Below are 25,145 nucleotides of genomic sequence, written 5' to 3' on the forward strand. Positions count from 1 at the left end.
GTGCAAAGGTGGGAAGTGCAGGAAGCTGCTCTGGGTGCCAGAGCCTCGGTATGCTCAGGCTCTGCCCACAGACACAACCTCTCCTTTGCTGTCCTTTTCTGGGCGTGGTGCACTGACCTGGGTCTCTGTGTCATCCTGCAGGAGAAGGAGAAGAAGCCACTGAAGGAAGGGGTGCAGGACATGCTTGTGAAGCACCATCTCTTCAGCTGGGACATAGATGGGTGACCCCCACCCCGCCCCATCCTGGGGACCTTCTCGATGGCCACACTCATCTCTTCCACCCCCTCATGTCTCACACCCTGCCCTTCCCCACCCCACCCACTTGTATCTGTGACAAAATCCCCCCGGGGGCTGCCAAACCTCCTGGGACAGATGGAGCAGTGCCAGGAGGCTGAGCTGCAGACCCAAGGGGGCTGATGGTTGAGGGTGATGCTGCAAAGGGACAAGTGTGTTCTGGCTACTAAAAGCAAGTGCCCCCTTCCAGCTTTCCACATGTCTGCCACCCCTATCTCCTGCTTTCCTCAGCCCTGCCTCCCCATCAGTGCCCAGGGGAGCAGCCTGGCTGCAGCCATTGTGCCCTGCCCCATGGGCCAGCAGTCACGTGTGGGGATGTGAGTGTGTCTGTGGCTGGAGCTGTGGGAGAGAGATGGCCCTTTTGGGATGGCTTTGATCCATGAGAGCTGGTGCCATGTGGAATTGGGCTGGTGAGAGACTCACTGCCGTACAGCAGCAGGGAGAGCACATCCCCTCCCCATGGCAGCCAAGGGCTCCCCTGTGCTGGGGGACACAGCAGAGTTCCTTTGACTTGGAGCTAAGAAGGGGGAACTGACATCAGTTTCATTCCACCTCCCTGGCACTGGTGTGGGGTGTTGACAGGAGTTGCCCAAATTTACCAGCCTGTTACCACTGTAACAGCCTTAGGGGATGGTCATTGTCTACTCTGGGAGCAGACAAAAACCACCTCTCCTTCAAACAAGAGTGTTTCATGCTGTCGATTTTTACTGTTAACCAAAAAGCTGTAAATTTCCTCCAGGAACATGTATATTTTGGCAACGTTGTAGCTCAGGACAAGGTTTAGGTTGGAGCTGGCTCAGGGAGACCTACTCGTCCTCCTCGCCCTGCAATGGCATCGGGGACGTGGGTCAGGAGTGGAGAATTGCTGCTTTGTGGTGGTGGCTCTGGATATGGAGTCTGTGACTTTCTACTGAAAGCGCTTGTCTGTGAGCACAAACTACTGATGGGATGACACTAGATTCTTACTTTCCTTTATTTGGTGGGTTTGTAAATAAAAACTGCGTCTTGGGGGAGTGCTGGGCTTTGTGGGTTTTTTTTTTGACAGGGTCAGGACTTGATTTAATTTTTCCTTTCTGCCATTTGACAATGGTGATCCCATTTCTGTGCTGGCACTGAGGGAGCTCCTTGCATTGGAGCAGCCCACAAGGTCAGGCAGCAGCCAGGGCAGAGCCAGTTGTGCTGCCAGCAGTGGCAGCCCTGCCTCGCCTCTGTGCCACCAGCCCTAAGAGCAGGTCCACAACTGAGCCTCAGAAAAGGCAGAAATACTGGAAACTACGGGTTGCAGGGACACTGCAGAGGGAGGACCCTTAGGAAAGGCAGAGGGGCTAGCAGAAAGCAGGGCTGGGTGGTGGGAACAGCAGTGTTGTCTATACAAGAAGCATCTCTGGACAAAGCACAGGTGTAGGCTGAGCTGCAAAGTGGGACAGTAACAAGGCACAGGCCCTTGGGACAACTGTGTTTAGAAGTCCAAGCTTGTGGGAGGGTGGAAGTTGCAGCATATATTCTGATTTGAAAGTGAGTGTCTTCAGTGAAGGTAATTCCTTTGGAATGTGGCTGCAGAAGGGGCAGTGTCACCTCACCACCACCTGCAGTCCAGACCAGCCTGCTGGGCTGGGGGAGACAAATAGCTGTCCCTGGTAAAACCTGCCTCTAGTTGCAGGATAGGTAATTTCCATACACTGAGGGAATCTCTCTGCAGCTGAGAAGGATGAGCCACCACCACTGAAGCTGCTTTTTTCAGGTTTGAGAAAGACACAGAGGGATCACCCACCCTTAGCTGAAAAAGGCAGAATGGCCCCAAGCCCTCCCACCAGCACAGCAGAGAAGTTCTTGAGAACATGGCTGTTTGGAATTTTTTTAATAAAATGGATTTTTTTTCTTCAAATATTTGTAACTGAAAAAATAATTCAATTTAAAGATCCATTCTCTCCCCCATTAACTTGTCACTTTTATCCTTTTCCAGTTGAATACTCGCTCCGGATCCGATGCCCCAGCACCATCCGACTGTGATGGTGCTGATCACCCCTCGCCAGTGGCTGCATAGTGGAAGGGAGAGTGCGTGCTAGTCAAATACACATTACAAACAAGTAGTGGTTACAGCAGAAAGATTCAGGATTACATTCAAGGTAGAGGCAGAACATCAGACTTTGTTTTTCCCAATGGGTGCAAAAAAGTATGTCCAGGGGAATACCTCTTCCAACAAAGAACTATTGAACTATTATTCAAAGAAATAATAGTAAGAAAGCAGAGAGAGAACTGGGCAAGCCTGCTCTGGGCACTGCTTGGGGAAAAGACTTTCTAACATTTTCAGGGCTGAGGCACCACCTTCCCCTCTGCCCACAGGCATGGGGTTAGCACTCACTCTCCTGGCAGAAGCCCCTTGTGCAGAGGGGCTCCCACAGGTCAGCCGGGCTCCTCAGGACATGAGGCTCATGGTTCTGCATCCTCTGGGCTCCTTGAAGCTCTTCAGCCAATGCAAGTATGTTGGGCAAAGTCAGGGTCATTAAATTCCTACAGTTTCACACCTGATGGTGGATGGGTGAAAGTGAAAGGGAGCTCAGCCTTCCACCAGCAATCTCTGGGAAGGGCTACACTGCTATCAGGCATTGGCATCTCTCTGCCAATCACTGGAGTACCTGGCTCAGGGCAAGGAACCAGGGCTGGGTCAGGCCAGGACTGCAGCTGGAGTCTCCCACCTTCCTCTAGGAACTCATTGCACTTTATTGATAATTTCCTTCTTTATTTAATAGCTGTAGAATTGTAATTATTTGTACCAAAGAAATCACACAGCTGGTTTTTGTGGGGGCTACTGCAACTATGGGCTGAAGAACCTGATTTTGCTTGAGTCTGACAAACAGGCAGCCTCACATTTTGCCCCTAGCATCTCAGAGATCCTCCCACTCCCCCCATACTTTCCTCCTTAGAAACTCCTTGCCTTCTGCCCCCACAGCTGGGCAGAGCTGGTGAAAGCTCCTTAAAGTGATTGCTAAGTACTCACTGCTCCCAGTGAGCACCTGGGCTGTGCCAGGAAAAGAATTCAGGGAAGGCTCAGGAGGATAAAGGGGGTGCTCACCAGACTCTTTTATTCTGATTTTTAGGATGTGACACTAGTTTGAGGAATAGAAAGCCTGTGGGGAAGGGGAGGGGGGGGAGTGGTGTCCTCCCCAACCCGGACACTGAGGGAGGCAGATAAGAGGCTCCAACTTGCTTACAGCTCAGGGCCAGAAGAGAGAGGAGGGGAAAGAAAGGAAGCTGCCAGCAGGCTCCCCCTGCTAATGATTAGGAAAGTGGCTCCCCATGCAGTTAACAAGCAAAGGGCTCAGGAAAGCAGGAGTATCTCCCAGCTGCAAACAGGCATGACCCCACCCAGCTGCCAGTTCAGTGGCTGAGGGAGAGCACATTGTGCAGGGTTGGCATTTACCTGCCTCACCATGGAGCAGAGGTACCAGCACCCCTGTGGCACAGCCTCTCCCTGGGAAGAGGACCAGGTACCAAAGTTGCAGGGAAGAAGCATGGGGCTCACAGCTACCCCTCCCCAGCAGGAAGTTCTGCAGCCCACAGTGGGGGAAAGGTGGGAACAGCATCCTCAAGGAGATACTGAGAAGGATGGCAGTTGATCCTTCCATTGCCTGAGCAGGTCAGTACTTCAGTCTGGGTGACTTCAGAAGCCACAGCTGCCCCCACCTCACTCAGCATGAGCAGCCTGGACCCAGCTCAGGGCCAAAGCAGGGACAGCCTTGTGGCGAGGTGGCCACATCCATGTAAGCCATGTCCCATCTGCTCAGTGTGGCTGTGAGTTACTGACCCAGGAATTCTAAAGTAACAGCGTAAGAGTGAGCCACAGGCCTGGTGCTCCACCACAGAGCCCTGCCCAAGGAATTGCACTGTTGTGGCTCTGAGGTCCCGGGGACTTGTACACCCGCTCCTCAGCCTGCAGTTGCCCCAAGGCACCAGCCTGGGGCCCCACAGGGACACAGGGCACCAACTCAAAGTAAGCAGCCATTTACTTTTGCCTTTTACTCTGTGGGACTGGAGGGAGGGAAGAGCAGAGTTCAGCTGCCCAATACTTGCTTTCAGGCTCCTCCCCAGAAAGGGGCCCTCACAGTCACTGAGCCAGGACCTGCGCTGTGCCACACAACACCACTCTTGCAGTCCCACTTCCCCTTCCTTGCCTATGGGGTTCAACATCCATTCCCAGCTGCTGCTTTCCACTGGGGCACGTGTTACAGTGAGGCACCAACACAGTGAAGGCAGAGACAGATTGCACATGGCCCCCAGTGATATGTTACTGATTGCCAGCTGTGCCCCTCACCCGCTCCCCAGGACACGCCAGGCTGACTGCCCGGGTCCCTGCCCAGGCTGAGTGCCCTGCTCACCTGGGGATGTCACAAGTGCCATGGGAGCTGGGGACAATGGGCTGTGCCCGACAGCAGTTTTAACGTATAAGGACCTGATTTTAGCACCTTAAAAACCTGTTTTGCAGCCCAAAGTGAGTGAAGGTAGCGGGCAGGCCTCTGCCAAGCTCAGCAATATTTGGGAAACCAGCTTAGACATTAGCAGGTTGGTGGGGAGCCCTGGTTCCCTTTGGCTACATTTAGAGAGGTGCCTGTTCTGCCCAGCTCCTCCCAGCCCTGCGGCAGATCAGACCCTCCCCTGAGAGATGGCAGGTGGTGCAGAAGGCAGCTGCTCTGGGCCCCAGCCAGCCCTCCTGCCTTTGTGTCCTGCTCCAGAGGTAGAATCCATTTCCACAACCGTTAAGACCAACCGTGTTGGGGCAGCACAACCCCCTTTATCTGCCAATCCCAGGAAGGCGCAGAGTGCTGCTTCTGGAAACAGCTCAGGCCCAGTCATGCTCTGTCCCACGTGAGGAACAATGTGCTGCCATTGCTCCTGCCTGGAGAAACGGGCTGCTGGCTCTGCTCTCACCCCAGCTGGGCCAGGCTGTGTGGAGTGGGCAGGAGGCCACCAGCTCCACAGCTCCTCCTGCCCCTTTCCCCCCCCCCAGCAGCCGATCTCCCTGCCCTGGCCTGGCCCACTGCTGGCTTCACACAGGAAGGACACTGTTAGGGGAGGAGTACAAATACTAGGAGCTCTTTCTTTTTCTTTTTTTTTGATTGACTGGCCTCTTCCCTCTGCATGCCTGTGCCCTCCCACTCCCGTCCCCTTCAGTCTCTGCTCACAGAATTACAAGCAAGAATCCCAGTGCAGCTGCAGATCATGTCCATCAAGAAAGTCTGTGGAAAAGAGGCTGGGAGCCGTGGTGCTCAGGGGAGCCAGGCTCATGACAGAACCCCCTGGCAGCTCCAGCCAGTCCATGCTGTCCAAGTTAGCCTCAGCCAGATCCAGGGCTATGCCCCCAGACGGCTCGTGAGCAAAGTGCAATTCCGAGGTGTCCATGGGTGAAGGCGGGTGGTCCAGGATGGCCGAGCTGCTCAGCATCTCACTGTGGAGGTCATCAATGAGGGACAGGGGCTCCGGCCCGTCGTGGCCCGCCGTCAGCAGCGGGAGGCCGGTGCTGCTCTCCAGGAAGTCCTCCAGGCGGCCCGGCAGCACCGGCTGCCCCAGGGACACCGGCACCGCCAGCTCCGAGGAGTGCTGGCTGCTGGGCACTGGGGAACACGCCGGGGCCACGGGCGCCTCTTTCCCAGCTGGGGACGACTGATCCTTGAAGTCAGCAGAAATCTCTGAGAGGGAACAAACAGGCCAGGTAAGGAAAAGTCTGGCTGAACACCAGAAGGATCCTTCCCACCCACCAGGGCCACAGACACTCCCCAGACTAAGCCATCACTGACCACCAGCTGGGATGAGGAAACATCCCTGTGCCCGTGCTTGCCTCACTATGGGGAGTTTTCAGCCCACCTCCCCAAAATCCCATCTCTGTCCAGTATGTCAGAAGCGATGTGCCTGACTCTGATGCAGCAGAGCTATCAAGAATCACAGAATCATATTAAGGTCTGAGTGACATCTCCCTCAGTGCCTTAATGACTGCTGCCAGTGCTAAAGGCACTGGAAGGGACACTGGAGAAGAGAGTGAGGCCATAACAGACTCTCCCCTCGGTGCTCTGCAATCCCCAGAGTCAGACCCAGGGACGGTGGGAAATGCTGGCTTTGTCTCCTTACCTCCACTTTCGATGAGGATATCAAACAGGTCGTCCATCTGCTGGCTGGAACAGCCGTTCTCCTGGGGAAAGCAAGTGTAGGATTAGCTTCCTATTCAGCAAGGGAACTTCCACCTCCAGCAACACCCTTGGCTGCTGGCTCTCCTCCCTTGCCCCAGGGATGGGGCTGTTTTCTACCAAGAGTGAGCACACCATGACATGGCACCAGAGTCCTCTGTAACCCAGGCTGTAACTGGCTCGGAAAGTATGGTCAGCAATGGCAGTGAATGGCTTGGGATTTTTTACCTGGGTTCAGCCCAAACCCTCCAGAGGAAGTTCAATGAGAAAAGTGCAGTTGTGTCTCCATTCCCTATCACTGGCCCACATCAAGAAACTAAGTAAATTCACAATGGCAACTTTTCCTCTGCTCTCCAAGGAAACCAGGGAGAACAACAACTCTCACCTGGGCCTTTGGCTGTTGCTTCATGGCCTCTTCATAGCCTGGTGGTGGCTCTTTCATTGGGACCGAGGGAGCCGGAAGAGGAGGTGGAGGAGTTCCAAAAAGCGGCGTGTGCTGTTGCTGCTCCAGGTCCATCTGGGAGGGGGAAGGGGCAGCAGGAGAGCCAGGCTGTGATGAGGACTGTTTAGAATGAAGGGAGAAGAGGGAATGAATGCAAATCAGGGAAAAGTCTACATCAACTCCTGTCTCACAGCTGCTTTGAGAGATCATCACTTCTCCCTCGGAGCACGGCACAGCAGTCTGCACTGCTCTGCCCACAGCAGCCTGCCTCCTTCCCTGGACTCTGTGCACTATGCCCTGACTGCAGGGGAAGAAGACAAATTTCCCCTTGACTCACAGCTGGAAATCTTTAGTTGATTTTTCCAATGCTAAAGAGGCCACACCACAAACCACCTCCTCACTTCTGCTGGACGGGGAGAGCCTCATCTATCCAACCAGGGGATTCCTGCAGCACTTTGGAGGGAAAGGGCATTTCCCTTGTGTGTTCACCCTACTCTGTGCAATATATCCAGGGCCTACCCACCTCCCTCTACAGTGCCTGCTTTGGAGTCACAAGCCAGCTTCACTTAGCAGCAAGTTTCACAGCCTGCTGGTGGGCAGAGAGCACCAGAGCACTCAGCAGCACCAGAGCTCCAAAGGAAACCCCAAGTGTTGCAGGAAGTGGTGCTCATGACTCAGCTTTACCAGATGAATCAGCAAATAACTGCCCATAAGAAGGAGGATCAGGCCTTTCTCTCTACAGCAGCTCTGCATGACCCACACAGAAACTTGCTCCCCTAGAGCAGCAAACCCTGGGCAGCAGCTGAATGCCACTTCCAACACGTGTACATATTGATGCCTTTGCCTATCCTGTTTTCCCTGGAAAGCTGCTCATCTGTTCTGTGACCCACAGGTAGAGAAGTGACCCCAGAGCAGCTCTTCTGGGGTCCACTCTTCCTGAGAAGGGCTGGAAACCATGGCACAGGCCATGGGATGTGCTGGGAGAGCACCTTTTTTGACACACTGGGTGGGCTGGTTTTACCAGAAGTACCAATTCTCAGCAACTGCTTATGGAAACCATTGGGGAAGAAAGGCTGCAGGTTTGGAGGTGCTGAGAAAGACAACTTGGTGTAGGCCAGCTGCCCTGTGACCACCTGGAGACCTGGCTTCTGACCCCACAGGGAGGCAAAAGGATTGGAAAAGTCAGTACAGACACCTCTGCAGCACAAAGGCTAAGGAACTCCAAGGAAAAAGGTGCCTTTATTTACCTTCTCCACTTTCTCCGAGGTCTCAAAGCAAACCAAGGCACTGACCCTTTGCAAAGTACATTTCTCACTCTAAATATGCTAGAAATCACTTCTGTCTTCATACCCTTTCCAGGAACTGACTCAGAAATGATCCTCCAAGCTCATAAAAACTCTTAATCATCTTTCTGTACCTTATCTTAATTACAGTTTAGAGAGACAGCTAAGCAGGCTAGAAAGGGTTGAGATGTAGAGCATAGCCTCTTTACAGCCAGCACCTGGAGAGGGTTAAAGGCGGAGGTGCTCTCTTTCCTGAAGCCGTATAACACTTCACAAAGTGGTGATTAACTGGCATGCTCAGGGCAGGGGAATGGAAATGACAGCATGCTCAGCAGTAGCAGAGACTAAAAGGTCACAGCCCTTTTACCCCTCTGAGCTCACATGCCCCTCCAGCAGCAGCCACACTGTCCACACCACCCTCTCTCTATGCAGCAGCCACCTCTTCTGTTCAGCAGCAGTCCTTCAAGAATCTGGAATACTCCTGTGAATCAAGGCTGCCCACTCCAGCCCCTCGTTGTTTTTACTCCACAGACAACACCCACTGGAATGTGGTACATTTGTACCCACTGCCTGTGGGTACAAACGCTGGCAGCAGGCAAAGAAAACCAAGGGAGAAAAGGGAGCAGGCAGGGAGCTACCTTAGATTGGTTTGGTCCTCTGGGCTGCTGCTGCTGCTGCTGTTGTGTGGGATGCTGAGGGGTGTTTGCAGGTACCTGACACGGCAGTTGGCTGGAAGTTTTAGCGGGTGATGATTGTACGCTCTGGAAAGGAAAGGGTATCCATAACAGGTTATTCCCCAGACGTGACACTGACACAGGGCTTAGGCTTCTTACAGGATTTTTAAGTTTGTTTTTCCCCACTCTTTATTCTTTATTAAATTCCATCCTTCTCTTTCCCTGAGCAGAGAAATCAGACCAGATGCGATTGAGAGTCCTAAGGGAGGAGGTAGTACCAGCCTAAATCCCTGGGCTACCCATGACATGCCTTGAAGACTGCCAGACCTGACAGGAGCTGTGCCCTTGTGGAGCAGCGGTGGAGCTCAGGTGAGATTCTCTGCTGCCGACATCTCACCTGCTATGCAGCAAACGTAGCCTGCTCAGTGCCTGTCACTAATGGCAGACACTGCCAGTTGCTCTGCAGAAAGTGCAAGAAATGTATCAGCAGAGAATGAAAATTATCTTTGATGTCATGGAAGGTGCTGAGGTTTGACTTATGCCATCAAACTTGGGCATATTTATCCCTTCCTGGAAGGAACACTCGGAACACTTCTGTTAAGTGCTGAGCTCATGCCAGCAGGGGATTCGTAAATCATCTCTGATGAAAGACTCTGTTAACACTGAAATACTGACATGCATTAAAACAAAGAGCAGCCAAAAAGCAAACAGACTGCTCCCAGGGTCTGATTTCACCTCTTGGTAGATAAGATGACCCATCTATCACTCCAACTATGATCTCTACAGTTAAGGACAAGAGGTGAAATACACTCTGCTCATTTTACTACCACAGGCATAGTTGTTAAAAACCAGTGAACTGTGGCAACAAACCCTTACAGTCCAAGCCCAAGGTCCTGCCTGACAAAAGGCAGAACCATGTGTTTGGAAGAATGCTGAACAGCCTGTGATGCACAGAGCCAATCGTGCATTGCCGTACGCAGCTCATCATAGTCAAATTCCAGTCTTTTTGCCAAAGATCTGCTTACACTGCTCTGTTTTACAAAGCCATGATCTACCAACCACTGCAGTGAGCAACTCAGCCCTTTCAGTATTTACTGTACTGAATTTCCACCCCGTGAGGCCATCCTATGGTGACCTGAGTGGGACGAGGAGAGAGGAACCCAATCACCCACAGCAGGGATGGGATCTAACCCTTGCCTACCTGCAGGGGTGGGCAGCTGCTCCCTGCCATCCCGTGGGGAGAGAGGCCCTGCCTCTCGGTGCTCTGCTTGGTCACGGTGAGGACAATGTGGGTCCCTGTGGAGTCAGTGATGAGGGTGGGGGGAGGGGTGCCCTTGATGAGGGCGCTCCCTTGCTGGCCAAGGATAAGCTGCGGGCTGTGGGACTGGCACGGCGGCTCCGCCTCCTCCTGCTTCACCAGCACGGCTTTCTTTGGCACTGGGCTTGGGTTCGAAGTGTCCATTTGGCTAGCGCTTGGTGCAGGGCTGAACTGCTCTGTTTGGCCACTGGATTGCTTCGCACACTGGCAACTCAGGAAACCATTTTCACTCTTGACCTGGGCGCCTAACGCTCCTGGCTTGGAGGCAAGGGCTGTTCCTTCTCCCGCGGCTGTTGGGGCTGGCTGGGACTGCTGGGAGCGCTTCTCCTGCTCCAGCTGCAGCCTAAGCATCTCCACCAGCTGCTGCTTCTGTTTCAGCATGCGGGTGAGTTCCTCAATCTGCTTGTCCTTCTCCTGCAGCATCTGGTCTTTGTCCCTAACTTCTGCATCTCTGCTGTTACCAGCACCACACCACTCTGACTTGGGTGCCACATTTATGCTGCAGGAAGCGGACTTGGAGCTTTCTTCCTTCACCAAGAACTGCACTGGAGATGTCTGCAAGGTGAGCTGGGTCAGAGGTGAAGTCACCATCTCTCCAAAGGTATCTCCAGTGCCCGAGTTTTCATCCCCTGTACTCATTTGCGAGCGCTCAGAAGGAGTTGGAGAAACAGGAGGAGTTGAGCCTGTGCTCCCAAACTTCATCACGCCGCCACCAGTAACTGTGGCCACAACTACTTCTGCTGGTGCAATGCCAGTGGTGACCAGGGCTGGCCCTGTGCTCAGCCTGGCAGTTGGGAAGGCCACCACCACCTCAGCAGCTTTAGGGAGGACGGCTGCTGTGCTGGGCTTGGGAGTGGGGGTCGTTTGGCCGGCTGCACCGTTCTGCTCTTGGTAAGCTCGGAGACGCTCAATCAGGTCCGTCTTTGTGCCCGAGACAGGCAAGGCCCTCAGCTTTAGCTCCTGCTTCAGCTCTGCTACCTGGTAAGGGGGGAAAAAAGAGAGCAATATTAAGAGAACTTCTAACTGAACAACTATCAGTTAGATATCAGCAGCAACATCATTCAGTACTGCCCGATGACAATGGCAGAAAGGGTCTGTTCAGCTTCACAGGACATTTACCTTCATCTCATCCAGGTTGGCAGGGAGAGGGCCAGGCTTGCCCACTGCAGCATTACTGTTTTGTCTCATCAGCCCACCTGAACCAGAAGATACTGAAGGTGTGCTGCTGACTGTGGCAGAGAGATTGCGTACAGCAGGGGCACTGGCACCACTCTGCTGCTCTCCTGGAGGCCTGCAGGAAAAGAAAGAACACAGACATCAAAACCACAGCAGAAAGACACCAGAGGCCCTCAGTGTCCACAAACATACACATTCAGAAACATCTGGGTCACTAGTGCTGCCCTAGACTCTGAAGCACACCAATGCTCTCAACTATATCCATGCTCCTTGCTGTGCCAACTGACTCCCTTCAGCTGCTTTTGTCCAATTCATCTTGCACCAGCTCTTTCTGAGGCCCTCTGGAACCTACAAGGCTGAATGTGTCACACTGTGACACCCAGAGGCCACCCCTCACACCCAGAACACCAGGTCTCTGCTAAGAGTGCTGCTAAGTGCTTGCTAAGAAACCTGCCACTGCGGACCCATACTTAGGTGGGGCTGGCAGGATGGTCTGATAGTTGTAGTGCTGCTGCTGCTGGTTGAGGATCTGAAGCTGGAGAAAGAGCTGCTGTTGCTGCAGTATTTTGGCATAGGATGAATCCATGGGAGGAGCTCCCTTGTCCTGCTTTTGGTCCGGGGGAATATACTGATGATACTTTAGCTTCTTGACTTTCGGCTTCAACTCCTTGGCTTTTTTACTGCGCTGAGACTTCTCACTAGCAGACTTGGGCTGGCTTTGCTATTTAGAAAAAAAGGAGGAAGCAAGTAAGAAAGGAAACACTGATATAATGTAATACTCCATGTAAACCAGAACACACACTGGGATTTTAATTTTGAAGTTTTCTAGTTTGTTCACCTCAGGGTCTTTCCATGCTTCTCTAACTGAGACATTACAGACACCGCACTGGCAGCAGCTTATGCTGCACCATAATGCAGGTCACCTTTCCCAGCACATCAGATCATTTGCTCATCCAGTGCAGACTCATTGACTCTAATTACAGATAACACTGATCATTTCAAAACATTTTGCATTCAGCATCCTTTTTATAGAAGATGAATACACCATGGAACAGAAAACCCCATTAAATATGTTACAATTAGTGTCGGAGGAAGACACTAGTGAGAAATGTTTCCTCCTTTTGCATCTAATAATCTAATACTTCCAACTCCAAACCTGCTTAAAAGTAACCTTCTTATCTTCCTTCAGACAACAACAATAAAGACATCAGCCAAAATAGTACCTTAATGAGTGTTGGTGGGGGCTTGGCAGCAGTAAGAGCTACTCCATTGGTAAGACTAGGGGGCAGAAGAGGTGGAGGTGGCAGTGGTGGAGGTGGCTGCTCAGGTAGGAAAAGAGTTTCACTGGAGTCTGCACTAATCTGCAACTGGGATGAACCCTGCAGGGACAGAAAAAAGCATAATGAATACACACAAAAGGAGGGAAATACTTTAACAGAGTGCAGGAAGTGTTCACTTAGGAAGGAGCATGGCCTTCAAATTTTTAATCAGATGGCTTTAATGCACTGCTTTAGTTGTCCCTGAGAAGCAGTACAACTTCTTAGGGCAGAAAAGGAATCAAAATCCAACAGCTGTATCTCCCAGCATTTCCTGCTGGGATCAGTTGCACATAGGCTGTATCACCAAGCAATGGCTGCCCACTTCCCCACAAGGCACCACCATGAGGGTTTGTGAATAACCAGAGGAGGACGTAACTGACACTACACAGAGCCAAGACCCCTTGTGAAATCTGACAGACTGTATCTCTAAGGGAAGCCTCAGTCTCACTTTTTAGGCTCCTCTGCCACAAATCAGCATGAATCTCCAGGGCACTGCAGGAGGCCTGCACATTCTCACCTGAGCTAGTGATGTGCCAGTGGTGCTAGGGAGAGGCTCACAAATCCGGGAGTCCATCGGCGATGGGACAGAGCCTTGGGACTCATGGCTGGCTGGCTGTTCTGGGGAGAGGGCATCACTGCTGTCCTCATCAAAGGAGGAGTTGTCTGCAACCTTTGGGTAGTTCACCTGTCCAACTGAAAACACAAACATCAATTGTGGTCTATAAGGTGGAAAAAGAAATTACTTGGCTTGACACTAAGTGTTTCACAAAGACAGTGATGACATGGAGAGCTGTGCTTAAAGCACCAGCTAAAAATGAGAGAACAGAGTCCAAACTGGATCAGGTTTAAGTGTTTACATTCACTATCAGTACAATAAAGTGATGTCGACTGGGGTGAACCATTTCCCTGCTTCCTAGCCAGGCAAGATCAGTGAGTGTAAGAAGAGATCTCAGGTCTGCCCAAACCCAGCTCAGTGGCATGGCTTATTTCATTATCATCTGGTACCAAAGAAGAAGACTGGACAGTGTAAGATTGAATAATGGCTTTTTTGGTGTTCATCCTGTATGTTAGGAGGTAGAATCTCTTGGATTCTTCTGTCTTGGAAGACAGAATCCCAAACTGTCCTCTAGTCTTACAAGCAATAAGGGCTATGGATTAAGTGATGGTCCTGGCTGCTATTAGCATGTCTGTCCATCTACATGCCCAGTAGATAAATTCAAATGAGTGTACACTTGTAATATACCAAAGTTTTTTTAGACTACATTTTCTCAAATTAATCCTGCTAAGCAGGGGAATACTGTCATTTGGCCTCACCCAAAATCAAGAGGAATTCAGAGATGTACTTTGCTCTGTAAGAAGGAAGCCACATCTCCTATGCTTCAGTTCACAAGTTCACCCTTCCTCAACTACTTCTTGTTCAATAGTGAAGCCAGGCTCTCTCACAACACTGTCCTTTTCCTTTTTTATGGAAAGTATTCCATCTTGCTCACAGTTGTGTCCCATTTGTCTTTACAGTAGCTGTGCATGTTTGAGGGGATGAATAACCACAGACACACAGACTGTTCAGTCTGGGGAGACAGGAAAGAGCACTGCTGAGGCAGTGGGAAGGCTATTCCTCAGCATTCCTTTCAGCCCTTGGAATGGCACTGGCATGATTTACATCTGTTCTGGTTTATTTTTAAAGGGCTTGAATCCTCTGAAGTTTTTGAGTTCACAGACATCTTTTGTTTCATCACACCTGTTTATATTCTGTCTCCCCTCCTGATCTAAGTCAGCTGGTTCTCCCTTGACCAACATTGTTGACATGTTATACTGAGAGAGGGATTTTAAGGAGACAATCTAGGGAATACAATCTTTAACAGCCTTTCAAGTCTTTAGGGTATACAACTGCTTTCATATTATTCTGGAATGTCCACATTCCCTATAATTTAATGTCTCCATAGCATTATCTGGGCCAGAGGGCTACCTTTTCTGAATCCTTGGGCTGAAAGCCTGTGATTCTGGGCCAGGAAAATGAGACCAGCCATGGGGTTACACTCTCTTAGACATGCAGGTGAATTAATAGGTAACCACAGCCACATGTGGGAAATGCCCTCCAGAAGGATCCTCCTCTGATCTTACCAATAATAGCTTCCTTCAGGCTCGATTCTACAGGCAAGATGTTCTTCTCCACCAGCTCCATGGGCCCTGGCCTCTGTGCTATCTTCTCATTGAGGTCATCTGCCAGTCTGGCTCTCTTCAGCTTCAGCTGCTTAGCCTGCAAGGAGGGTTCAGCTGAGGTCTCTGTTTGGGGCAAAGTAAATAAAATGGCATCAATCCAACAATGGTCAACCCATGCCCTTCAGCAGTATTTTAATTCTATTCAGAAAGGCAACTGTAGATAACAGTAGGTAACTGTACAGAAAAATAGTTGATAGATAACAACAGGTAACTATGCATGACAAAGATATGATAGATGTTATGTATATTTAGGTTATAAAGATAAAACTACAGCAGCCCTTTTGACAAATTCACTGCTCTCAAACTGATGTCACCCAATTCTCATTCAACCTTTCCCCCTGGTTGTGCCACAAGCTTGGGTGCTCAGCAGCAGCATAGCACTCCCTCTCTGAAGCTGAGGTTTGTTATTAATCAGATCAAATCTGCCTCAATCCCTCTTGGACATTTTACAGTGTCTTCCCTTAGCAGAAGAGCAATCTATGGTCATTCTATTTCATTGTTGCTCACCCATACAAAACTGCACAATTTGAATTCACACAACAGAATTTTCTGAGAATAATTCTGAGCAAGCAGAGTTGAATCCCTCTCAAGGAATCATGTAACAGGCATGATCTTCTGCCCGTTCCCAAGTGGAAGGAAGCTTTGGAGGTCAGAGGCAAAGCAGAAAGCTGTTAAAAAGGTAGTTACAATAAAGTTTACTGTTGATGTTTTCACGTTCAGCACTTGCCATACCTTCCAGAATGTGCATCCTAACCAGCTCTGATCTCTCGGGCCGGGAGCGGATTTTGCGTTTCAGATAGTCCTCTGTCTGCAGCAAAAACAGACAAACAAGAACCCCCTTCAGCTGATTGCACACAGGAGTGAGAGACTCTAGAACAGCACAAGGAAAACAAACAACCATCTCTAGCAGTTACTGAGATCTAAATAAGCACAAAACGGAGAAGGGCCCCATCTCCTGTCCCAGGCCACCCAGAAAATGAGCTTACTCTAAAGATGACCTTCTATTATAATTACCTCAGCCAATTGTGCAATGCTGCCCCACAGAACAGAAACTGGGAAGCACTTCCTCAGGAGCTGAAGTCCTCTTTTCCTGTTGTATGCACCACCACTAACTTGTCTCAGGGAAACATCCATGAGATTTCTTTTTATGTGAGAGATAAATGTACTGGGTCCACTGTCCACAGAACACACTTTCATGTACTGTTGGCATTCAGGGCTGACTTGTGGTTTGGGCATACTTTTTAATTTGATTAAAGATATGTTATTTGTTAAGCTAAAAACCCCATGCAGTCCCTTGAGAGGCAGAATCTAAATGCTGTGACAAGGCTTATTTCACTTCCAGAGCTGCTTTTAGCAGCAGAAAGTGCTATGGAGCAATGGACAGAGATGACCCTGACAGGCTGAACACATTACTCTTTACACTGCTGAGGAGTGGGAACCTGGAAGCAGCAGGTAATAGACTGGTAAGTACTGGACATCAGGATGGGCCTTCAGAGAAAATAAGTATTAAAGTCAGTCAGAAAACTGCACCATGGTTGCTCAGCTGCCCACATAAAAATATTAACTTAGTAAGGTTTTAGGAAAAAAAAGAGAATTAAGCAAAAGCCCTCTGGTCACTGGTCTTAAGGCAAAGTCCCCTGTTGCAATCCTTCCACAGTTTAAATGGCTTCCCTTACAGTTCTTAATCACAGCTGTTATTTTTTTTTTACTTATGTTGCTTTCACTTTTAAAACAAAACTTAGTCATAACAAGTTTCATTCCACTGTAGGCTAATCAGAAAAAAATATCCCCAGAGGCCTTTTGAGGAACAGAAATTACCAAGAAACTCCCAGTTAGAAAAGGTGGCACATGAAGTATGATGCCTGGCTTCCTCTTTCTGTAGAGCCAGAAGTTTGTGATTTCAGTCAAGATTTTGGGGGGGGGATCCTCTCTATTCAATTTTCAATTTTTCTAGTCTCCTAGGTAAAAATTGCATGTGCAGGTAACAGAGAAACTTTCCTCAAATGTGGAACTGAGCTCCACGTGATAAGAGCATTTAATAGCATTTAAGGGCAAAACAAACATCATAAAAATAAAAATGTCAATTGCCTGGACAGTGGGGAAGAAGAGTGTCAGCCACTTTCAGAAAGATGACTCTAGGGAAAATCCAGGCACCATTTTCAATGGGCTTTAGGCATAACTAGTTCACTGAGGGTTAACCAGCACCACGTGCAAGCTGCAGAACACCCCATCTAATACACCTCTGACTCCAGAGAGCTGTATGACATCCAGAATATGAACACTTCCCTTCTGCATCTCATTAACAGCTACAGGATGCCCAAAACACAAGACATACAATTCCTGACTTCCCCAAAACACTAAAGATTATATTGCATCTTACCCTGGCACGCTCCAAACTCTTTCTTTGTTCATGAAATGCAGCTGGACTTTTCAGAGCTGTGGAGAGGAAAAGCATTTAGAGAATGAATTAGAATGATGGAAGCTCTCTCACTGCACAACCCTTCAGGCCAACTAAGTTAAACACACCACAGCAACTGCCTCCTGCATCTTCCAACACACTGAGGCACATCTCCAGCCGGTACAAAGCAATGGAAAGTGCCATTCTCCATCTGACAGCACAGGGACGCAGGAACTGAGCTGAAATTTTTGTGGGCCATTGGAGTGTCTAACAAGTGTCTACAAGTACACTCCTAGTCAAACTAATCACTGTTCCCAAAGCTGGGTCCAAGAACAGGATTCAGAAACAGCCCCCCAACAAAGCCTTTTACAAGCTTCAATAGAGAGGAGGATATCCAGGACCCTTGTGGGAATGGCTCTGAAACATTGAAGAGGTCAGACTGTTGGAAGGATGGGGACAATGCTAATGAACTGTAAATCCCCTTTACTATCTTTTAATGTCAAAGGAAGCTGCAAGCCTTTCCTGAATCTGGACCTGTGTTTTGTACACATGCAAGGACTGGCTTCAAAGCCTGAGGGTCCACAGGACACAAATACTGCTCCCTGTAAGAGAAATTACTGTGAGAACAGGGGCACTTGGAGAGAAAAGTACATCTGTCTATTGACAGAAAACCACAGCTTGAGGAATTAACTGCAGCTCTCCACAGAACAGACCTTCTCACCCCCTTGGGCCCTGTTTAAAATCAGAGCCAAAATGGATCAGGTTTTAAGAAACTGATCCTCTGCTGTCCAGGACCGCACTAACCCTGGAGGAATCTCTCACTCTGCCTGGCTCCTCTGGAGCACACAAAGCTCACGTCCCACAGTAAAACCAGAGCAGGGGGATGATGGTGTCAGTAGCTCCCCACAGTTTCCCTGAAGCTGCAAGTAGCTTGTTTTTTTAAATAACGACCACACTGTGGTTTGTATTAAGTAGCTGAACGGAGTGTAATAACTTTTCATATTTCTAAAATACTCATTTCTTAAACCGTCTGAATTATCACCAAGCTAAACAGAAAAGTTAAAGAACTTCAGCTTTAAAGATAAGTTGCAGGTCTTTTGAAGACAGAAAACTAAGCTCATAGAGTTAGTAACTCTGAAGTGTTGTCTCTAGGTCCTGTGATAAATAGTCTGCTGATATTATTTTTCTCATAAGACCAGTGATTAAGTATTTCTCAAATACAAGTCCATAATGAAGTCTCAAAAGACTTAAAAAATAAAAGTCCCTGCATAAATGCAATGTAAGAAACTACTTCTAACACATGTGGAGCCTTCCATACCCTTTCTTACAGAATGAAATGGGAGTAGCCACAGAAAGTTTTACGACACGTTCTGTGAAATACAGAGAATCCTTCTGATACCAAAATTATTTTTAGCCTTTTCTTTTATACAACTTTTATGTATTCTTGGTATTCTTAGGATGCATACTTGTAATTCCTTAAATCTGATAATTGAGCATTGTCCTAGTATTCTGTTAGGAGACCAAACATCCTAAAGGCCTCGCAGCTGGAGGCTGGAAAGCCCAACTCTATCTCGGGAAACCAAGGTCCTCCCTAGAACATATCCTGTAAACTGGAGATTTGGCCCATCCAGGCGGGAATTGCTCGGATGGGGCAATGTCACACCATTCATCCAGGCTTCCCATTGGGGCATCCTTGTGAGATATGCTAATTTGTAAGGTCTATAAATTGTATATGCCATCTATGGGGGGTGTGTGTGTGTGTGTGTGTGTGTGTGCATTGCAGTGCACCCACCTCGGTGAAGTGGTGCATCATAAGGATCCTTATTAAAATACTGAAGTAAAAACCCTTATCCTTTAATTGTGGGACCCTTATCCCTTAACTGCGTCTGGCTCTCAATTTTATAGGGCCAGGGAAAGGTATCACCTCTGGGTTCACATCAATGGGGTAAGAAGTAGAATTCAGTCCACATGGCTGGCATTCTGAACATGCCAGGCATCGTAGATGGGATTTGGACTACAGAAGTGAATGAAGAATAATTTGTAGAATAAATTAACAGTAACTGAAAATCACAGTGAGTGTGTATATAGACCCCCTACAACAATAGGGCAAACAGTTCCTGCTCAGATTAGTTCCATAAATCTGGTTACAGAGAGAAATTACCAGAGAAAGTTACACAAGCTGTGAAATGCACTTTGAGATAAACCAGAGATAAACCAGGGATATTGTTTTGCAATAACTACAAAAATAAGGCAGAAAAGTTCTCCATCTAGCTGAGGCACCAATAAGGCCTCAGCTGATGCCTGCACTGAGGTGTCCTGGGCAGCCTGACCATGGCACTCCAAGGAAGAGCAAGGAACAAACTTTTTAAGTCAAGTGAGCTGCTTGTAAACACACATGTGCTTGAACCTGAACGTGCTCTCCTTTCATTGTGGGCATCTCACACAAAAGCAAAATAAAAGCTCAGGTCCGCTTGGGCAAAGATAGCAAGCAACACTTGAATCTGCATAAACATCTGCCCTGGAGACAAGTGAAGCAGGATTCATCTTGAGTCTTGCTCTCTCATCAAGCTCTCTACTAGAATGTGCAGACACAGCAGTAATTCTTTACTCTCCCCTTTCTGCCTACCTCTGCTGTCAGTATGAGGCAGCAGATGAACTTTAAGTGACATTTCCCCGACCACAGCTAATGGTCAGAAAAGTCAACTGCAGGAGTTCAGCTGGTGTCACAGGTAGTCCAGGAAAACTCTTGCACACAGAAGAACAAAGCAAGAAAAGAATCCCTGAGTAGGAAAAAAGAAAAACACATATACATTTAATAGTAAGTAATGCAGAGCTACTACAGGAATAATCTTGTAAAGAACACTTCCAGTCTCTCATGGCTAGTTCTCTGAAACGTGCACTGGGATGTAGCTCTCTGGGCTGGCAACATGACAGAGGATTTCATATTTGACCTCTGAAAATGTCAAGAGGGCACAAATCCTTCACTGCTTCCCTCAGCAATCTAGGATGAGGTTGATATGGTCAGAACAGGGTACCTATTGTAAAATCATACTCCATTTGAAGTTAACTAATCCTTGCACATTTTTTGGCTTTGAAATGACTATTTAGACCAGACCTGTGGAGCAACTCTGTTAACTTTACTACAGCAAATAAAAAAAAAAGAAAAATATAATCCTGTGAAGAACTCTGAAGGAATAAGGCCCTGGGTGAGCTCTAAAGGAGTCCCTAAAGTGCAGATATGCCCCTTTTCCAGCCCCTACCACTGCCCTTCCCAGCCACTTGGCACTGATCCCTGCAAAACCGCTCCTGTGCCTCATAACCCATCTGGCTCACTCACCAGAGAGCTGCTCCATCCATTCCACTCAAAGCTATCCAAACTGACAAAGCTTTACCATTCCCAGCCAGATCAATGCATGTGAATGACTGACTGAGCTGGTGGAGCAGAACCTGTGCAAACCACGGGGGTGTGGGGCAGCATTCCCACTCTGTCCACAGCCCTTAGGACCTGAAACATCAGATATAACCACAGGGAGTAAGGGATGAGGAAACTCCAATCACCTGATGCTTTCTGACTGCTCAGCCTGCATAAAATACACTAAACTATTCCTTACAGTAATTTGTCTAACCTGTTCTTGGAGACCTCTCATGAAAAAATGTAATATTATTGCAGAGAAATTATCCCACTTCAAAAATGTTTTTACTATTTAAAAACCTTTCTGAATGTCTAACTTATATTTTCCTTCCTACTATTTATAGGAAGGAATAAATAAATATGTTTATTTATTCTTTGTTCTCTACCTTACCTGCAAACATTACAGAGAATGATTTATTTTCTTCCTCTTTGCATCTATCCCTTTTGAAAACTTTGGTTCTCCTACAATTTTCTGATACACAAAATAACCAAAGGCAGTTGCTTCAACCTTCCCTTGCAGGTAACATTATCCAGACCTTTGCTTGTTTGGTCTCTTTTGGAGTCCTTCCATTTAAGGTGCATTTTTGTTGAAGCCTAGTGTCCAGAACTGGGTACATATTCCAGCCTAGGCTTTACTGGCTGTTATAGAGATAAATGATTATTCAATAACACTTCTCAGCCCCATGTCCCAAGCAGTTTGCCTTGTTTGTGTACATAAAACAAACAACGTTCACTCGTGCTTGTCTCACAATCCACTAAAGGTCTCCAATCCTCTTCTGCAGAGCTGGTACCAAGCCAGCCACTCTTCATCCTCAATTCAAGCCACTGATTAGGTGTTACAAAACGTAGACATTCTGCCTTTTTCTTTCATTTTATTCCATAGTTGTTGGCTTCTCCAAACATTGGGAGTCCCAGTCCTGTCCTCCCCCCAGCCTACTAACCCAAAGCTTAATAAACAGATACACTGTTCCTTTGATTACTGAAAAATCACTGAAATATCAGTGAAAACAATCACAAATCACTGAAAATACTGAATGGCATCAAACTCTGAGTTTCTCCCTTCCCATCCCACGCAACAACCCTGCTCAACTCAACCTCCCAGTCTGAGGCTTGTTCCACTCCTGTTCCCTCACAAATTGCATAGGCAGCTTCAGTAGCCCCATCTTGCTTCCAAAAACATCAGGAAAGGCTGTTTCAAGCACCTTGCTAAACCCAAGAAGTGCAAAACCACATTTAATACCCTGAATTCCCTGGGAAGCATTTCAACAAATATTTAGTCTGCTGGTAGATCCAGCTTCAGTAATGATCTCCTTTCCCCCCCTTTTCCATGTCCCACGTGTTTCTGCCTTGCCGCTGATGCTCCAATTGTATTGCACAGGGAGCTCTATGGAAGTGTTGCTATAAAGTACCTCCTGCACCTCTCCATGGCACCTGCCCCTCTCCAAACTTAACCTGAATCCCTGATCTAACTGTCCAGCTACCTTTGAGTGAGCCCTGAGGAGAACAGAGTGCTGCCAGAGGAAAAAAAAACACTGAACTTGCCAAACTACAACAGCAGTATGAGCTGTTGGGTTTTTGTTTTCCACTGTATGCAGAAAAGAAATAGTTGACAATGCAGAAGTAACTTCTGCAATGCCCAATTTCAGTTAGGTTACCTCCTGTCTGCCTTTTGATTTTATTTCTACATGATATATACATGGCATTTTCAACCTCAGTAACCTGCAGTTCCACTTTCTGCCCTCATTCCTGTACCTAGGTCTGGGACAAAGCATGTCAGTCTGTGGTTATGCTGACAAAATCATCTGTGGACTCTGATCACAGTTGTTTTGAAAGAGTTATTTTAACCTGGATTGGTATGCTGGTTTACAGCACAGCTCCACAAATAATAGTGTCAGCAAAGCTGAGCACAACTGCTCTGCCAGACAAAGTCAGAAATGAGAGGCTGAGTTTAAGGCCAGCACTGTAGCAGGAGCCCCATCCTGCTGAACCATGGCCCCCACATCTTCAAATTGCCCCATCCACCACAGGAAAACAGCCTGGTGTTACAAATGGCCCAACAAGCACCAAAAAAGGCTCAGTGACAGATGGGGCAATAGCATCACCAATGGGGCTGGAACAGCACAGTCCAGCAGGTGACCTGCCCTGAGCTGTTCACACTTTTGTTGCACCTGGACAACTGTGGCAGTTTGTAACATCTGCTGTTAGAAGGATGAGTTTTACCCCTCATCTTTAGATGACTGACAGCAGGACTTGATTTTCCTGCCACAGATGGGCTGGCTAGCAAGGATCTCATGAAATTCCTACCACAGCATCCTATTTCTTTAGTCTCTCTCTGCTGCCTGTTATGGAGCATTTTGAGCATTTTGAGGCTTCATCTCTGGAATTCCTGAAGCATTAGCATCTTTGTGGCCACACCCTCAGCTACTATGAGAAACCTCCCTGCACATCAATGATGCAACTGTTCTGTGCCTCCACCCTGCCTCAAAAATGTTGCAGCTATACACTGCAACTGTGTTCTTGCATCTGACCCCCAAAACCAACCAGCAGCACACAAGACTATCTACATTCACCTTTCCATACAAAGCCCAAAGATGAAAGTTGCTAATCTTCACTTCAAAGCAACGTTTTAATTCCCATGAAACAGGGTGCAAAATTGCAATGCCTGCGTTCAGTGTTCCAGCAGTCCAAGCCACATTTTGCAAATGGCAAAGTGCAAATGAGTCAGAACCACAGAATGGTTTGGGTTGGAAGAAACATTAAAGATCATGTAGTTCCAAACCCCCCTGCTATGGTTGCAGGGACACCTTCCACTAGACCAGATTGCACAAAATCCCATCCAGCCAGGCCTTGAGACACTGCTGCAAAGCATCAAACTGCTGCTGCTATAAACAACAGACTGAATGAAGGATCAGGAATCAAACCCAAATCTTCAACATAATAGCAAGACAAAAAGCTGGGCAAAATGGTCCGAACATTTCTGTCCAGAGTTTACCCTGCGGTGTACAAAAGCAGATTTTAGCCATGCAAAGCTTTCAAAGATATTCATATGCAGACCTCCGAGTTCCTGTCACCTAGTGTGAGAAATAAGTGGAATCAGAACCACACTGAGACACTCTAAGAGTGAAACACAGCAGGGGAAGGGGACTGACCCAACTGCTGAGAAAAAGAGGTCAAAATACCCGTACACCCTGCATTTGCTTATACAGTTGACAGAAGACACTGAGGTTTGCACGGAACCAAACAGAGGGAAGAAGGAAAGGCAAAAGGATCTGCACAGATCCTCATAGCTCAAGTGCCTTGTGGGAAGCAGAGGCTGCAAAGCCTTCTGTAATCGGTAAATCACTACTCAAGGTTATCAGACTTGTAGACTGACAGAGGAGAGGAAGCACATGAGTTTTCCTTGGCCATAGTATCTAGCTCATCATAGACAACAAGGTGATATTTCAACTGCAAATCAGTTGGTAAGACAACACACAATGTTTGTAGAAAGGCTACAGCTAAATTCAAAATACTGAGTCAAATACTTTGCTCCTCAGTTAGACTCATTCCTAAGGGAAAGGAAAAACCTTCCTTTGCTATGAGAAGAGACATATCCAAACCCAAACTCAGACATGCTGATTTAATTCAGAATGGCAGAAGGCCTTCTGCTGCAGCTACTTAGCCCTGCTCTCAACGAAAGTCTGGTTTCTCTCTCTTGTTTACTATGCTTTCGTAAAAAGATGAGATAAAGTGCTGCAAATAGGCTCGATGGCTTCCGCAGTTGGTTGAGGGTGGGGCTCCCACCCATAGGATTTGCTAAGAGACACAGAACTTGAACCACAGAGCAAGGCAGTTTTAGCTCTTTCTTCCTCCCTTCATCTTCACCCCATTTTCAAAAAGCATTTCTCACAGTATGGAAGAAAAAGGTATTAAAAAACTGGGTCACATGCACAGAAGGAGTTGTCATCTTGCCAGTGGGGCAGTGTCAAAGAGCTGCTGCTGTGTGCTGCAGAAATATGAAAAAGGGGCCAGAGAATACACAGCTGAGGGAAGAGAGATCTCCATCAGCCTCCTTTTCTCCATTTGCAGTTCTGGGGAGTTTCTCATTCAGGACACAGAATTGATCACACTTCAGAATTCTTGATACCATACCTGGTCAATGACCTTGGATTAAGGCTAAAATATGAGTGTCAAGTTAAAGACAGGAAAAGTAGCCACAACTGGTAAATCGTGATTATTCAAATCCCAAAATACATAAACCCAAAAAATTAAAAATTAAGACTGTCATAAAAAAGTAAATGTATATATGTTTATGAAGGTAAGAAACACATCTTTGGCATTCAAACAAATGCAGCTTGCCCTTCAGTGACACCCTTCAATGAGAATGTTGTTGTGACTGAAGGATTATGAGTGTTCCTAGTCCCAATCAGAGGAAAGACTGGAGAAAGGCTCCT

At 48.0% G+C, this 25,145-nt stretch overlaps 2 protein-coding genes across 5 annotated transcripts in view; one reads left to right on the plus strand and one right to left on the minus strand.

Annotated features, from left to right (window-relative positions):
• Window positions 1–2,229, plus strand: part of SGSM3 (small G protein signaling modulator 3) — a 31,362-nt gene extending 29,133 nt beyond the window's left edge. For all 4 annotated transcript variants that reach the window (XM_066550453.1, XM_066550456.1, XM_066550454.1 and 1 more), the window contains one exon: window positions 142–2,229. In XM_066550453.1, the coding sequence (XP_066406550.1) occupies window positions 142–225 (84 nt within the window). In that variant the 3' untranslated portion in view covers window positions 226–2,229. The remainder of the gene's footprint in view (window positions 1–141) is intronic.
• MRTFA (myocardin related transcription factor A) overlaps window positions 2,138–25,145 on the minus strand; it is a 77,720-nt gene continuing 54,712 nt past the window's right edge. The window contains exons 3-14 of the mRNA XM_066550452.1: window positions 17,283–17,338; window positions 15,635–15,710; window positions 14,804–14,965; window positions 13,200–13,375; window positions 12,587–12,742; window positions 11,834–12,084; window positions 11,307–11,478; window positions 10,071–11,165; window positions 8,834–8,956; window positions 6,856–7,032; window positions 6,415–6,475; window positions 2,138–5,978 (exon numbers count right to left, since the gene is read on the minus strand). Coding sequence (XP_066406549.1) covers window positions 5,479–5,978; window positions 6,415–6,475; window positions 6,856–7,032; window positions 8,834–8,956; window positions 10,071–11,165; window positions 11,307–11,478; window positions 11,834–12,084; window positions 12,587–12,742; window positions 13,200–13,375; window positions 14,804–14,965; window positions 15,635–15,710; window positions 17,283–17,338 — 3,005 coding nt within the window. The 3' untranslated portion in view covers window positions 2,138–5,478. The remainder of the gene's footprint in view (window positions 5,979–6,414; window positions 6,476–6,855; window positions 7,033–8,833; window positions 8,957–10,070; window positions 11,166–11,306; window positions 11,479–11,833; window positions 12,085–12,586; window positions 12,743–13,199; window positions 13,376–14,803; window positions 14,966–15,634; window positions 15,711–17,282; window positions 17,339–25,145) is intronic.

Source organism: Molothrus aeneus, chromosome 5, assembly GCF_037042795.1.
Source record: "Molothrus aeneus isolate 106 chromosome 5, BPBGC_Maene_1.0, whole genome shotgun sequence".
NCBI classification, from domain to species: Eukaryota; Metazoa; Chordata; class Aves; order Passeriformes; family Icteridae; genus Molothrus; species Molothrus aeneus.